The sequence below is a fragment of the Corapipo altera genome, unplaced genomic scaffold (genome assembly GCF_003945725.1).
Source record: "Corapipo altera isolate COAL_440 unplaced genomic scaffold, ASM394572v1 268, whole genome shotgun sequence".
NCBI lineage: Eukaryota > Metazoa > Chordata > Aves > Passeriformes > Pipridae > Corapipo > Corapipo altera.
Window position 1 is genome coordinate 8578315 of NW_020884901.1, and position 16195 is coordinate 8594509.

At 47.4% G+C, this 16195-nt stretch overlaps 1 protein-coding gene across 4 annotated transcripts in view; it reads left to right on the plus strand.

Moving 5' to 3' along the window:
• Positions 1–2309: 2309 nt before the first annotated feature.
• Positions 2310–16195, plus strand: part of TNC (tenascin C) — a 47979-nt gene continuing 34093 nt past the window's right edge. For all 4 annotated transcript variants that reach the window (XM_027649960.1, XM_027649961.1, XM_027649962.1 and 1 more), the window contains exons 1-9: positions 2310–2777; positions 4290–5510; positions 7287–7550; positions 8577–8692; positions 8782–8938; positions 9508–9777; positions 10777–10962; positions 11788–11877; positions 12549–12812. In XM_027649960.1, coding sequence (XP_027505761.1) covers positions 2315–2777; positions 4290–5510; positions 7287–7550; positions 8577–8692; positions 8782–8938; positions 9508–9777; positions 10777–10962; positions 11788–11877; positions 12549–12812 — 3031 coding nt within the window. In that variant the 5' untranslated portion in view covers positions 2310–2314. The remainder of the gene's footprint in view (positions 2778–4289; positions 5511–7286; positions 7551–8576; positions 8693–8781; positions 8939–9507; positions 9778–10776; positions 10963–11787; positions 11878–12548; positions 12813–16195) is intronic.

Below are 16195 nucleotides of genomic sequence, written 5' to 3' on the forward strand. Positions count from 1 at the left end.
GTAATGAGAGGTTTGGCTGCCTCTAATGCAGGGAGTATCCAGGAAAAGTCCTGGTGTTCCTGTGGCTTCCATCAGTAACAAAGGTAACAGTGGCAGGGCATGACTTGCATGAAGCAGTTTCTTCATTTTCCAGGCATATTAAGGAAATAACAGTTTGTGCCACCATTAAGTGATCTGTAAACACACTGGTCAGCAGGAAAAAGTGCAATCCACTTTCTTGGTTTGGGCAAGGCCCATATTCTTGTAGGCTGGGATTTACAAAAGCCATAAGGAAATCGATGCTCAACTCTCACTAAAATTCAGTGAGAATTAGATGCAGAGCTGCTTCCAGTTTGTTCCACTTTCCATTGGTGATCCATCTGCCAAGCAGCCTGTCCCCTGCTCGGGGGTTAGGCACCCATTTTTGCTGTATGACCTTGTCTTGAGCACATGGAATCCCATTTCATGGCAATCAATCTGCAAACCCCAAGTGGGAGTGTTTGAGAGTAAAATCCCACTTCAAATACAGTCCTGAACATGTTTCATGAGCTGGCAACCCAATTTAGAGATTGGCCTGAGTCGCAAATGAGACCTGGGCCATGTCTGTCTCTGTTATTCTTTATTAACAACCTTGTGATCTCTTCTGGTGCAGACAGGGCTTGCAGACATATTTGAGCAAATGGGGTAAGTGTTAGAAATAGCTTAAAGCTGAATACTTTTCCATGACAAGAAAAAAAGCCTTCCCTGCTGCTTGTTTACTTCTGATTTATTCCCCAGTAAAAAGGGGTGAAGTTTGCTCTTTGTGAGCTCAGCACTGTCTACAAAAAACACCGATTTCAGTGAAGTGTCTAATGTATTGTTGTCACTCTCCCACAAAAGCAGCTGGGGCAGCATGGGAAAAATGATCTCTATGCTTTGGAGGAAGCAGAAGGGTGGGAGAAGCTGATCTCTCATCTGACAAATGAATTATCATCAAATCAGGAGTGTATAGAGAATAAACTGCTGTTTCCCCCATTACTGGCATTTCACTACCTTACAGTCACTGGCCTGACCATTTAACCGAGTTTTGCTGGGAATAGGAAGGAAAACAAATGCTGGGATGACATTTATTAGGTGTGTTTGTTCAGTCAGTCCATTTGCTGCTCGGGGTTCTCGCTCTACGTGCTGAAGGGCTGATTCTGCATGGAAGTCAGCGGATGTATTTCTGCTCCCTTGGCTCATTCCATTTAAAAGGAACATGTACAGGCTGAGGAGGAAGAGGAGATATTGAAGGTAGTGAAAGGAATGGGTTTCAGGAAGAGCTGTACAGCCCAGCCAGCTTGTGACCATAAGCAGGTTGTGGTACAGCCAAGGAAAGATCAGACAGTGGGAAATGTTGCCTAGAGAAAAGGTGTGTTGGCTGCTGAAAAGACATTTCCACACATGCATTTTTATTGCTGTTTCTGTTGTGTGTCTCCCTTGGTGGAGTCTCTTCTTCTTATGTCTCACTACCTGTCTGCTAAAACATCACTGTGATACAACACTGACACCAGAACCTTCAGCTTGCAGAGCTCTCCAGAGAGATCCATTCACCATCATGCTGCACATAAATAATCAGGATAGCAAAAGTTATTATTGGGCTACAAGGCTTGGAGTTCAGATTCCCAAGCAACTGCAGGCATTTAAAGCACATGAAAAAAGGGATGGAATGAGCTTTGTGGTGCTGACAAACCTTTTCACAACGTCTTGAGTTTCTTACATGATCCAGCCTCCAGCAGCCTTCAAGCAGTGAACTGATGGGTGAAGCAAATGCAGTATTTAACATTAGTTATATCATAACAGAACATATATTTATTTTACCTACCACAGTCTGAAAGTAGCATTTTGAATTGAGATGAGGCTCAGCAGGCTTCTTCACCTTGGTCTTCTGCTTGAGGCAGTTAAACCTTCTATAATCCACTCAATGTGTTCTAAACCTGATATAACAGTAGTTTTCTCCATGTCTGGTGACGTTTTGTTCATAACCACACTGAGATGCTGGAAAAACAGGTTATTATATATAAACCACTGTTATATATAAGAGCAAGCTCAGCAGCTTGGGGGAGGTTGGGTGGTACACGGGGCAGCTCCTCAGCCCTGTTCTCCAAGGGTGCAGCACAGGAGCAGTGTCACAGGTTGGGTGGTGTAGCTGTGGTTCCCCCCTTACACTGTTCCTTCTTCTTTTAGGGACCAAGTGTGCCAGCAAAGAAAAGGACACCCAACTTGGCTTGAAGTGGCTCTCCAATTTCTGCTCCAGATTACAAAGGCCAAACAGACATAAGACTCTCTCAGCTCCAAACAGGACCCGAGCAGCACCATGGCACTGCCCAGCCGGGTTTTGGCCTGTGCCATCCTCGCTCTGCTGTGCCAGCACGTCAGGGGGGGACTCATCAAGAGAATCATCCGGCACAAGCGGGAGACCGGGCTCAACGTGACCCTGCCAGAGGACAACCAGCCCGTGGTTTTTAACCACGTCTACAACATCAAGCTGCCCGTGGGCTCCCTCTGCTCCGTGGACCTGGACGCGGCGAGCGGCGACGCGGACCTGAAGGCAGAAATCGAGCCGGTCAGGAATTCCGAGGAGCACACGGTGAACGAGGGGAACCAGATCGTCTTCACGCACCGAATTAACATTCCCCGGCGGGCCTGTGGCTGTGCAGCTGCCCCAGACATTAAGGATCTGCTGAGCAGACTAGAGGAACTGGAGGGGCTGGTATCCTCCCTGCGGGAGCAGTGTGCCAGCGGCGCTGGATGCTGTCCCAATTCCCAGGCAGCAGAAGGTAAGGCAGGCCGGGGAGCTGCTCTTGGGGAAACTCTCGTGCTGGCTGTCCAAGTTGTTTAGAGTAGATACTCAAATCTGTTTAAAGAATGAGCACAAGTCAACCCGTTAAATTTGAAACATAATCAAAACTGGGAATGTGTTTGGCCCGCGTGCAGGGAACATTCATTCACAGTTTCACGGGTTTGTGGATCTGTGGGTCAGAAGTTGGCCTGGGACACTTTGTAGCTGTGGCACTGAGCATGGACAGCACTTGGGCACGGTGACAGCCTGAGTCGAGATTAAAACTCACACAGTCCAAGCTCTTGGCTCCAGGTTTTGTCCCCTTGAGGAAGCTGCCAATGTAACCATCTTCCTTTCCAAGTTTTCTTTATTGGAGACCAATAAAAATACGGCAGGACATAAGGCAGCAGACAAGCACAAATAGTTAGAGAAGCAGGAAAAAAGGTGTCTGCCCAGCTGGTTTTTAAACTGAGGGAAAAGTTTGGTCATACAGGAGAGGAAACACGGGTCTTCTCAGGAGTGATGTTGCTCTGAGCACAGAGCTGCTCTCACAGCTGCTGATGCTGACTGTTGTCTGGCTTTTTATGTTCTGGAGTGAAAGGATGAGTAACATTTCATGGTGTATTCCCTAATGAAGTGGTCAGGAAAGCTGCTCAATCAGTGGAAGAGGATTTTGAGATGGGAGGAGGAATCCAGCACGCTCATTTACCAAGCAGTTGGCAGGGGCTCTTCCCTAGCGTTAGAGCGAATTAAGGGATTCCCGGTAAAACAAACTTTGCTGGAGAAAAAAAGAGATAGTCTCTTTCAAAAACTTTGGTGATTCTGGTTGTGCTTCCCCACCAAAATTGTAACATTTGTTCTTTATCTGGGCACACAGAGCTTAGTTTACGTCCTGTCTGTTTGAGTTACATCCGTTATCTAATTCTTGAGGACTTCTCTAAGGTTATATTGTTCCTTACTTGGCCATTCCGGGCTACTGTGAGTAAAGTTTCAATTTCTCCCATCAGGAGTCAGGAAAATCAAAGCCTTTTTAGGTCCTGTGTGCCACTCTGGCCTGAGGCATCCCAGGGCCAAGAGAATAATGGGTTGTAAGGGTAAATACCCTTTTTGCCAGAAGAGTTCACTTCTAGGAGACAGGTGTCACCTAGGAAGCCTTCCCTTCCTGGAAAGTGCCTTTTTCAAAGGAATTAGATGGGTTTTATTTCCTTTCCCTTCTGTATTCCAGAGACAGTTGAAAAGCTCTGCGTCTCTGGTGTGCAGAGAGACAAGAGATGCTGCAGGTCTCTGAAGCCAGTGGGGAGAGCTGGGGGGGGAAAGAGGGACCAACAGGCAAGTCTTGCTCAGGCCCAGCTCTGCTTTGCAGCCCGGTGCAGCTTTTCCTTTGGAAACTTTTACTGTTCTCGTCTTCAGAACAAACCTTTTTGCGATTCTTTCCACTGCCTTGGGCATTTTCGGGGGGAGGTACCTGCGTGCACCTCACCCCACATGGGTTTTCTGGCTCTTTCTACAGGTCGCCTGGACACCACCCCCTACTGCAGCGGGCACGGCAACTGGAGCGTGGAGATCTGCGGCTGCGTGTGCGAGCCGGGCTGGAAGGGCCCCAACTGCAGCCAGGCCTCGTGTCCCTCCGACTGCAACGACCAGGGCAAGTGCGTGGACGGGCTCTGCGTGTGCTTCGAGGGCTACACGGGCCCGGCCTGCGGCGAGGAGCTCTGCCCCTGGGGGTGCGGCGCCCACGGGCGCTGCGTGGGCGGGCGGTGCCTGTGCCACGAGGGGTTCACCGGCGAGGACTGCAGCGAGCCCCTGTGCCCCCACAACTGCCACGGCCGCGGGCGCTGCGTGGACAGCGAGTGCGTGTGCGAGGAGGGCTACACCGGGGAGGACTGCGGGGAGCTCATCTGCCCCAACGACTGCTTCGACCGCGGGCGCTGCCTCAACGGGACGTGCCTGTGCGAGGAGGGCTTCACCGGGGACGACTGCGGGGAGCTCGCCTGCCCCAGCGACTGCCACGGCCACGGGCGCTGCGAGAACGGGCTGTGCGTGTGCCACGAGGGCTTCGTGGGCGACGACTGCGGCGAGAAGAGGTGCCCCAACGACTGCCACCACCGCGGGCGCTGCGTGGGCGGGCAGTGCCAGTGCCACGAGGGCTACCTGGGCGAGGACTGCGCCGAGCTGCGCTGCCCCAGCGACTGCCAGGGCCGCGGGCGCTGCGTGGACGGGCAGTGCGTGTGCGACGAGGGCTTCGTCGGGGAGGACTGCGGGGAGCTGCGGTGCCCCCAGGACTGCAGCAATCGTGGCCTGTGCGTGGACGGGCAGTGCCAGTGCCACGAGGGCTTCACCGGGGATGACTGCGGGCAGCTGCGGTGCCCCAACAACTGCCAGGGCCGCGGGCTGTGCGTGAACGGGCAGTGCGTGTGCGACGAGGGCTTCACCGGCGAGGACTGCGGGGAGCTGCGGTGCCCCCAGGACTGCCACCACCGTGGGCGCTGCGTGGAGGGGCGCTGTGAGTGTGACAACGGCTTCACTGGGGAGGACTGCGGCGAGCTGGCCTGTCCCAACGACTGCCACCAGCGCGGGCTCTGCGTGGACGGGCGCTGTGTGTGCCAGGAGGGCTTCGTGGGCGAGGACTGCCGGGAACGGGCCTGTCCCAGCGACTGCAGCAACGCCGGGCGCTGCGTGGACGGGCGGTGTGTCTGCGAGGACGGGTACATGGGCGAGGACTGCTCCGATGGTAGGTGGCGATGCCCCTTCGGAACCACTTCCCCTTGGATGCACACACTCCCTGTGTCCATCCAGCAGCTTTGGAGCTTCCGTGAATCTTCTCCATAAAACTGGGCCCTGTTGCTGCTTTTCTTCAGCGTAGTCCAAACACTTGAATCAGGGTTGTAACAACACCGTGGCACCCCTTAATTGTCAGGGTTACACACTGTGGCAGTTTGTGGAGACTTTTGGGAGTCAGAAGCAACAGGATGATAACGGTGTTGCAGTGCAATTCTTATCTCCATTTCCAGACACCTTATCATTCATTTGTGACTTTCTCACTCTCTGCAACTCCCTGACAGGAGGGGGGAGCTGGGGGGGTCAGGCTCTGCTGCCAGGAACCAGCAGCAGGACAAGAGGGCACAACCTTGAGCTGCCCCAGGGCAGGTTTAGGTGGGACATTGGGAAGAAGTTGTTTGCAGAGAGAGGGATCAGCCCTTGGAATGGGCTGCCCAGGGAGGGGGTGGAGTGCCCGTCCCTGGAGGTGTTTGAGCAGAGCCTGGATGTGGCATCAGTGCCATGGGCTGGGTGACAAGGTGGGGTTGGGTCACAGGTTGGACTCCATGATCTCAGAAGTCTTTTCCAACCTGGTTGATTCTGTGATTCTGCTCCCACCACAATGTCAGTGGAGCTGTAACCAGTCCTGCCTGGGATTTGTCACCATGATATTTCACCTTCTCATAGTACCTCTTGATGCTAAAAAAAAAAGAGCATCTGAAAGAAACTGTTCTAGGTATGGAGGAGAGGGAGATGTATCCAGAGTCTTCTTAATACACAAATGTGTGTGTATTTTATATATATATATATGTAATATATATATTGTTTATACCTGTATTTATTTATACATATAGATTTATATATAATATATATTTGGTTTATACCTATATTTATATTTATTTTTGTGCATATATATAATTTATTCATTTTTTATATGGAGGTTTTACATATACATTTCTATATTTATATGGAGGTGTGTGTATTAGAGCTGACAGAAGCTTAGAGGAAAATCATGGAATGGGCTGGAGTGGAAACTCAGCTCTACAGTCCCATGCTGAGTTTCCCACTACCACTTACTCCATGGAAATTGATAGAGAATTTTGGCAGTTGGATAATGACAGGCTTTACACTATAAATGAGGTAGTTTTCTTTAGTAGATCCCAGGGGAGAAATTTGGAAACTAAATTTTTGTAGGGTAATCAAAGAATGCTTTGAGGTTGAGAACACCATAAAAGACAATGAATACCCTTAAAAAGAAATTCCCATCTTTCATCTCCTCCTTCCAGAAGAGGCCTAAGCCCCATTTTGTGCTCTTGCACGTGGAGATCTATTGGCAGTATTTACTAAAATAACAATGTTTGGTTTTACTTTGGAAAATCTGCGCAAATCCCAGGACTTGCAGCTCTACAATCACGTGTTGCTGGCAGTTGAATGAACCATCTGAGCCCCTGGGGACCCAGCTAAAACAGTCTTGTGCTGCAGCCACAAGAGGAGGAGCTGGAACACAGTCAGCCAGAGGTTGTGTGCAAGTGTGAGGGTAGGAGTTGGCCCCGTGATTTTGGAAATGTCTGTGGTCTTCATCAGCCGAACATTCCTCTCCTCAGCAGTTAATCTGTGGGCCGTGGCTTGCCCAGCCCCTGTTAGATAATTCTCATGAAATCCCTGGGAAAATGGGAAAACTGGGGAAGTCGTTATTTTCCGAGCCATGAAAACTTCTTATAACTTTATTTTTTTTCCCCCCTGCTCCCAGTGTCTCCTCCAACCGAGCTGATGGTGACCAACGTGACGGATAAAACTGTCAACCTGGAATGGAAACATGAGAATCCTGTCAATGAGTACCTGGTCACCTACATCCCCACCAGCACTGGGGGCTTGGACATGCAGTTCACTGTGCCAGGAAACCAGACAGCTGCCACCATCCATGAGCTGGAGCCGGGTGTGGAATATTTTATCCGTGTCTTTGCCATCCTTAAAAACAAGAAGAGTATCCCAGTCAGTGCCAGGGTAGCCACATGTGAGTTTAACATTCCCTGGATCCATCCTTCTGTCCATTCCATAGCATGCATTGATTTGCACCCCTTATTTTGGGTTATTATTTTTGTGTTTTCTATTTTCAAATCATTTGTACTGATTCACATCCATCTTGTGGGACACTGTTTATTTTTTGTTTTCTATTTTCAATTCGTTTATGTTGATTTGCCTCTCTTTTTGAGGACTTTATTTCTTTTTAACTTCAATTTGCAATTTATTTGTATTGATTTGCCTCCTTCTCTTGGAGATATTATTTCTTTTGTATTTTCTAGTTTCAATTCATCTGTTCTGGACAGAGACAGCCTTTTGCACTTTCATTTTCTATTCTTTTCCAGTGCCAATGACTGTGTAAAAATACAGTTCACAGGCTCTTCTGCTCTTTGCTGTGCCTCCCAATTAACACCATGAGGTCTTTGCAAATTAAGAACCTTGGCTTCTCTATTATAATGTACATTTTAAAATTCTGGTCATCATTCCTGAAAAAAACCTGATAAAAAATGTGCAGTATGTAAAAAAGCAATATGAAATCACCTGAATTCAAACTGGTTTGGTTAAAATGGAGGTTATATTTGTTTTTCATCTTCAGTTTTACCACAACTTGCCTTCTATATGCCTGTCTGTCCTTTTGTTGTTCATCTTCCTCTATATTTTGTGTACATCACAGTCATATCTAAACAGCCTCAAAAGGTGCTCTTTGACTTCTGTCCCTGAGCTCATTTCTAGAGACCTGGGGCAGGATTCAGCTCACCTGCCTGCAAATGTCCACGCCAGAGACAGTCAAGAGGGCACAAAAAAGAGGTTTCTAGGTCAAAATTCATTTTACTGCAAGGTGACATCCAAACCAGCTCAGAGGAAAGCCTCTCCAAAGACAGAATAACTGGTTGGGAGGTGGTTTAACCATCTCAGCTGCACGTGGCAGATATTTCTAGTGGTGGAAAGATGTCCCACCCCACACCCTATTTATGGGAACTTGTTGCCTATATGAGGATTTCCCTTTTTTCTGCCCCAGATCTCCCTGCTCCAGAAGGTTTGAGGTTCAAATCTGTTCGAGAAACATCCGTCCAGGTGGAGTGGGACCCTCTGAACTTTTCCTTTGATGGCTGGGAGCTGGTCTTCCACAACATGGTGAGGAAGCAGCTTCCTGTGTGTTCATGTGGAGTGAAAAATCCTGGCTTTTTTTCTGTTATACTGACAGATTGTTCTGTGTGTTGCAGAAAAAGGATGATAATGGAGATATAACCAGCAGCTTGAAAAGGCCAGAGACATCTTACATGCAGCCAGGTTTGGCACCTGGGCAACAGTACAATGTGTCCATTCATGTAGTGAAAAACAACACCAGAGGACCTGGACTGTCCAAAGTGATAACAACAAGTAAGGACAACGTGATTTGGCCTGTATTTTGTTGGCCAACAGCAAAAAACGGGTGTGTTTTTTTTTTAAACAGAGAGAAACCCAAGCTCTATCCTGTGAATCCATAGGGGTGAAAAGGAAGTAGTGGAGCTGCTGATGAAAAATTATTTTGTGGGGGAAATTTAATTCCCTTCCAAATTACCTACAGAGGAAAGGAAATTTATGTTCAGCTAGAAGGGAGCAGGCAGAATGCACTTTTACTCTTTTTCAAAATGTACATCAACAGGAACTAAAATTTTTTTCATCCTGGTGATGTTTGTATGGAGATGGAGAAGCTCTCAGGGTTCCTGCTTGTCTTTCCTCTGGCAGCTTCTGATGTGAATGAATGTTGAATTTGCTTCTGATGGAATGATTCCATTTGGAGTCTAAACCTGTTGGAAGAGAGTAAACGAAGATACTAAAACTTGGCCAAAGTCACTAGTTTTAATTTTGCTCTGAATCAGCAATTAAAAGCATAAGAATGGATGTGTTTTTTATGGCAAGATTTCTTTCAAAAAACACCTTTTTCTGTCTATTTTTTTTTATAACAGAGCTTGATGCCCCCAGCCAGGTCGAGGCAAAAGACGTCACAGACACCACAGCCCTCATCACATGGTCCAAACCCTTGGCTGAAGTTGAAGACATAGAGCTCACCTATGGCCCCAAGGACATCCCAGGGGACAGGACAACCATTGAGCTCTCTGAAGATGAAAACCAATATTCCATCGGAAACCTGAGGCCGCACACAGAGTATGAAGTGACACTTGTCTCTCGTCGAGGGGACATGGAAAGTGACCCTGTGAAAGAAGTGTTTGTCACAGGTAAGAGGCTGGAGACCAGCATGGAATCAGCATGTTTACAGAGGTACATGAAAGTGGAGAATGGTTGTTTTTTTTCTGTGCCTCATATGCTTTCCTGGCTCGACAAAATATTTAAAATCTAAATATATTTTGAAAATGGGATTTAGGTCATTGTGTCTCGTACCCTAAATCTCTCAGAAACAAGTTCCTCTGGATTATTTTTCTGTCTGCTGAGTTTAAGGTCTTCCATGGCTCCTGTTCCATCTAAGGCCTTGTTTCTTGTCTAAGTATGTATCAGATTAACAAAGAACTGGTTTTTGTCCTCCTTCAGTTCTGCAAATGTTTCCTGTTGTGCTTTTATAAATTGACTTTGCTCCTCAGTGCCCCGGGAATGTTTTGTGAAAATGTGGTTCCTGTTGCATGTTATCAAGGTTTGATGCATTAAGGGAGAAAATGGTACATAGAGAATTACCTCTCTTTTCATCCTAAAATACAGTTGTTCCTTCAGAGCAGGATTTGAGGTGTGAACAGTGAAGAGCCCACTGAATTTCTACATAATATTCACCTTTTTTTTGAGACTCAGAGTTTATTTCAGCCAGAAATGCAAGATATTTACTGAACAGAAATTCTAGAAATGATCAGTTCTTTGTTCTCAGCAGCATTTTTCCTTTCAAAAGCTGAGGCATTTATAAAGGAAAATAGTGTTTTCATCCAAATACATTTTTCCACAAGCCTATTTTGTAACAAAAAATATTTATTACCATTGAAAATATTATTTTTGTCTGAGGAGATAAAAGTTTAATTTCTTGAAGTGATGTTTTCTCCAAAGCTGCTGAACCCTCCATTTTATGCTAAAAGAAATCTGCTTGGTGTAGTTAAGTCGTATCAGGTGAAGAGAAACTTAACTTCAGTGTTGTGGGTCATTTCACCTTTTAAAAAGTATTGTTAGAAGAAACTGTTATCATAAGAGAAATATTCCTATTTTTTTATTTATAAATAAATGGAATTGATGGATTGCAGACTTGGATGCTCCCAGAAACCTGAAGCCAGTGTCCCAGACAGACAACAGCATCACCCTGGAGTGGAGGAACAGCCACGCCAACGTTGACAACTACAGAATCAAGTTTGCCCCCATCTCTGGTGGAGACCACGTGGAGATCACGGTGCCAAAGGGCAACCAAGCCACAACCAGAGCTACACTCACAGGTGGGTCACAGTTTAGAGCAGATGTACTGACGGAATTGTTCTCTGTGAGGGTGGGGTTGCCCAGAGAAGCTGTGGCTGCCCCATCCCTGGGAGTGTCCAAGGCCAGGTTGGAGCAACCTGGGCCAGTGGGAAGTGTCCCTGCCCATGGCAGGGGGTTGGATGATCTTTAAGGTCCCTTCCAACCCAAACCATTCTGTGATTCTCTGATTTTTAAGTGCACCCAGTTAAATTAAAATCCCTGGAATGTGTCTGTCCACACCTGCAGGTGGATAACCAGCCAGCAGAAGGGTTTGTAGCCATTTTCCTTCCATGTGCATCCCTCAATCCCGTCAGGCAGGTCCCTGAGTTCTGGGCAGCTCCACGTCTCTGTGGAGGGGGCTTCACACCCTGAGTTCCAAAGGCGTTTGCATGTGGCAGGGATGGTATTTACTGGTGCCAGTCTGCAGCTTCTCTGTGTACCTGCAAGTTGCTTTCCCAGCCTGCAAGGCCAGGTCATGGTTCTTCCTCCATGTCGTGTGGGTGCCAACCTGCTTTTCTTTGGCAGAGCTACTCCCACTGCAAGCTCTGGAAAGTAGAGGCTGTCTCTGATTGTGCATTTGCAGTGTCCAAAATGCAATGTCAGTCAGCCATAATCTTTATCCTTTGGTATGTAAGTGGAATAAAGATTTATTAACATCAGGTCAGGGTTAGCTGAAACCTCGATTGCCTGCATGCTCAGGAAAGCATCCATCCCACCCGGCACACATTGAGCCTTCCTTGTTAAAACAAATGCCTGTAGGTGTATTCCAAGCACAGGAACTCATATTCCTTTTCCTCATCTCTTAGGTTTGAGGCCTGGAACTGAATATGGCATTGGAGTGACAGCAGTGAGGAACGACAGGGAAAGTGCCCCCGCTACCGTCAATGCTGGCACTGGTGAGTACCTGACCTACCTGACCCCCCTTTCTGCTCTGGAGGAAGGACCAAGTCCTGTGGATCCACTCTTTCATTTCCAAATGATGCAGTAAAAACTATTTTAGAAAGTTCTTCATTTCAGTTTGCTCCCAATGGGGCATTTTCCCTCAAGGGAAAAAATGTTTTCCCTAAAGATCTTGACCTCTGAGTGTGGCTTCTTTTTCCTGTACGAGGATTTCTCGGTGTTCTGGGATTTTCATCTCCAGGTGAGCTCCTCAGTGGTAGTTATGCTTTCACTGATTTGGCCATCCTCTAGTTGTGAGGGTTTCTGGCAGGTAGTGATGGCCAAAATGTTGATCTGGCAACGAGTGCAGCCTTGGTGGTTGCAAGTCCTGACTGACCTTCAAATCCACAATTTTTCTCACAACACCCCTCTTTTCCCAGGTAAGGCTGAAGACTTTAATTCTGCCTCTCCTGCATCTGAAGTGACTGTCAGTAGGGGAAATCTGTTCTGGTGTGGTTTGTTTGTAAAACAGAACTTCATCATCCTCTACCCACATGGGCTTCAAAAACTCCAGAAGGTGGATAAGACCCTGAGTTGTGCCCAGACACCCAGTGGGGATGTTATTCTGTCTGTGCCTGTCCCAGGGCAGTTCAGAGACATCTCAGCTGTGCTTTTTTTCAACTCTTAGATCTTGATAACCCCAAGGACTTGGAAGTCAGTGACCCCACTGAAACCACCTTGGCCCTTCGCTGGAGGAGACCGGTGGCCAAGTTCGACCGCTACCGCCTCGCTTACACGAGTCCCTCTGGCAAGAGGAGCGAAGTGGAGATCCCAGTGGACAGCACCTCCTTCATCCTCAGAGGGCTGGATGCAGGCACAGAGTACACCATCAGCCTGGTGGCAGAGAAGGGCAGGCACAAAAGCAAACCCACGACTGTCAAGGGTTCCACTGGTGAGTAACAGCTTTTGGTGGGTGCCCTGCACAGGTCACTGAGCAAGGACCAGCCCAAGGACAACCTCACCTGATTTTCTAAGCCATGTCTGAGGCTTAGAAAATCTGTCTCAGACTTAGCTCTGCCTAACATGCCACACTGAGGGATAACTGTGCATTTTCCTGCCTACTGTGTTTAGCTTTGTGTTCTCAAGGATTTCTTATTTATTTTTTGAGAGGCTTCACAAAGAACAGCCACTGGTCCTGCATGAAATGCAGAGCTCCTACTTTGTTTTACATGAGGCTGGGGTTTTTTGTGCATTATAACTTGCTTTGTTTTCTACAGCCAAAATCTGAGAGGAAGAGCAACCAGAATGTGTTTAACACTGCTTGTTCCTTCCTAATGAATTCTCTTCACAGCATCCCTCCACCCATCATGCTTCAGCAGGGTCAGCAGGGCTCTGATGTTGCCCTTTTTCAATTTTCTCATCCAAAAGTGGGAAAGGTGACTGCCCCAAATCTGGTTCCAGCCACCATTTCCACTGGATACTGTGACTTATATTTATCTTCAAAAAGAGGTCCATTTCTACCATCTCTCTTTGTCCAAACCACTCCAACTGACCAGTGTCAGTGGACTCACTGAACAAGGTTTTACTCTTTGTGAAACATTTTGACCCAAAGTTTGTTGCCCACAGAATTACACCTCGGTGCAGAACACAAATAAATCCTGAATCTTTATGTGCCTTCAGGTCAAATCCTGTGAGGCAAAGGAATTGCTCTAAGTGAGCAGAGACTAAAATCAGAATCAGCTGGGTTGCAATTATTGTCTTTAGCAGATATCAAGGTGTTTATCCTTTTCTTCCCAAAGACCATCTATGAGGTAAACACATGCCAGACATTGTGGATTTTACAAATTAATAACTATGCTATATATAATTACTATTACTATAAATAAATACACTATATATAAATATAATAACTGGGCTCATATTCCCTGGTAGTTCATGCCAGCACTACCTCTGATGCTTTATAGACACAGTAATCCAGGACACCAGAGGGTTGTATGGAGTGGTGTAAACTACAGGAGACCATCAGCACTGAATTAGTTGTTTGATGCCTCAGGCAGGCAGGGAAATGCAGTCCAAGGCAGGGAAAAATTAGGAAGTCTTGAGGCACAACATACAAAAGGTTTATGTGGCAGGAGTGGGCAGGTTGCAGTTTTCCCAAAGTTCTCTGTTTCCCCGTCTGTCTGAAGCCTCAGAGGTCTCAAAAGAATTCTGCACAGATGGTGAAAAGGCAGCAACAACCTGCTGTAGAATTTCACAGTCTGCTCTTTCCACCAGGAGCTTGCAAAGCTTCACAAGGTGACTGCTTTTTCCCGGTTTGGCTTTTTATTTTTTTCCTATTTTTCTTTAGAAATACCTTCCTCTGGCCAGTGCATTTGTTTTATGTCTTTGCTCAGAGCAGCCAGTAAACACAGAACTCCCTGAAATGGAGCAGCAGTTGAATAACCTGTCTCTGTGACCTCCCTCCTACGTAGGAATGGACAAATCCAAACATGAGCACGAGGAGCAGAAGTGCTCTGGAAACCTGGGCAGTACAACACAAGTGGGCTCTTCAGTTTGCTTTTCCATCTTCCTTCAAGTCAGTCCTTTTTTCCAGCACTTGGGAGGTCCTGGAGTCCTCAGGCTGAGCCAAACAAACTTGTTTCTCTTGCAGAGCCCTGGGGGACCTCAGATCCTTTGCACTGCTGGGGAAAGTCCTTGGAGCAACCAGGGGGAGAGAGAGAGGGATGATTGAAGTGGGCAATGCCAGCACCACAACTAGGACTGGATTGGCTCTTCCCCATGGGTGGAGGAAGCAATCCTGCTGTTTGGAGGGTCTGTGCCATCCCTGCTGAACAAGGGAGCCAGCAGCTGCAAAAGGGCTGGCTTTTCTTCTTTCCAGCTTCCTTTGCTCCTGCAGATTGCCAGGTTTTCACCTCATATTCTTCCCATCCTCTGGATGGTTCATTCAGGCTTCCCTGCCAGCAGGTATTCAGGAGTTTCCCACACCTTATTTATATTTGCTTGCACAGTGTATTTTATAGCGTTTTAAAGCTTCTTTTAAAGCTTCTTTTAAAGCTTCCAGAGCTGAAAATCTCTGGGAGACTTCTCTCTCCTCTCACATTCTCCCTGTTATCTACTTGTGAACATCAGCTCTCCCCTCACAGGCAGCTGAAATGTTCAGGACTCATGAACCTCTAGCAGAGGACATGTCACAAAATCCTCTGTACTGTAGGATGGCAGATGTCTGTTGGCTCTGTCTCTTCATGTGGATGAAGTGCAGCTCAAGTGACAAATATTTTTTTTTAACTGATAGCCATGATTCTGCATTCAAGGGTTGGCAAAATGTCATTTTATTTCGTTGAAAAGAAAAGACTAAACCTTTCAGTCTGCCACTTGCTTGTTTGTCTCCTGTAGCTCTATACAGTGTAGCCCTAATTCAGGCAGTGAGTCCTGACCAAGAAGATCTTCCTTTCTCTGGGAGTTTTCCTCCTCCAGAGGCATCAGGGATTCAGGAGATGTGCTGAGGGACCTTGAGGTCTCGAGGGTAAGAGACCACAGCTTTAGTGCCTGGTGGTGTGTGAATACAGGAGTCTGCACTGGGTTTTGGTGGAGTTTTGGAGCTGTGCCCACTGCAGAGACCTTCCTGCCCAGGGAATCCCTGACCTCCAAGCTAACACTTCCTATAAAATCAAGGTGTATGGGTTGGCTGGAGAACAGAGCTGTTCTCTGGAGCTCTGTACTCCAACAGGTACCTCCTTTCTGTTACTAATGAAGGTATCACAAAGGCCTCACCCAGCACTAAGATGTGAGTCAGAAATTAGCTTTTTTACTCGTTGGAGGGCCCTTTGTGGCAGCACATCTTGAGAATGTTCCATCAGGTCTCCAGCTAATCTGCAGGGTGAGCACGTCACCCAGCTCTGAGGAAGCTGAGCAGTCAGTCTGCAGCTTTGTTCTCCCCTGCTCTGGTTCTGGAGCTCTGCCTGCAGAGCACAATGTGGGTCCTGGGGCAGGATGGATGGTAATCCATCAGGCATGAGAGGCCCAGGGAGACAAATGAGTGAACATGAGAGAAACCAAGAGCCAAGCTCGAATTCCTCTGCTGAGGGACCCAGATTGTGCAGCAACTGTTGATGGATCGTGGATGTGATCCTCTCCTGCCTCTGGAAGTGAGTTTGCACATCCGAGCATAGCTTGGAGAAGCAACTTTTCCATTCTGCTGAATGTTTTCAGGCAGATTTATGCTGTTTACCAGAGGCCTTGTCTGTGCTGTGCGTCAGTCCCTCTTCCTCTCCTGGCTCCTCTGCTCTTAGATTGCTCCACCCTTTTCTGTACAAACTCAGAGAAACATTGGGAAGA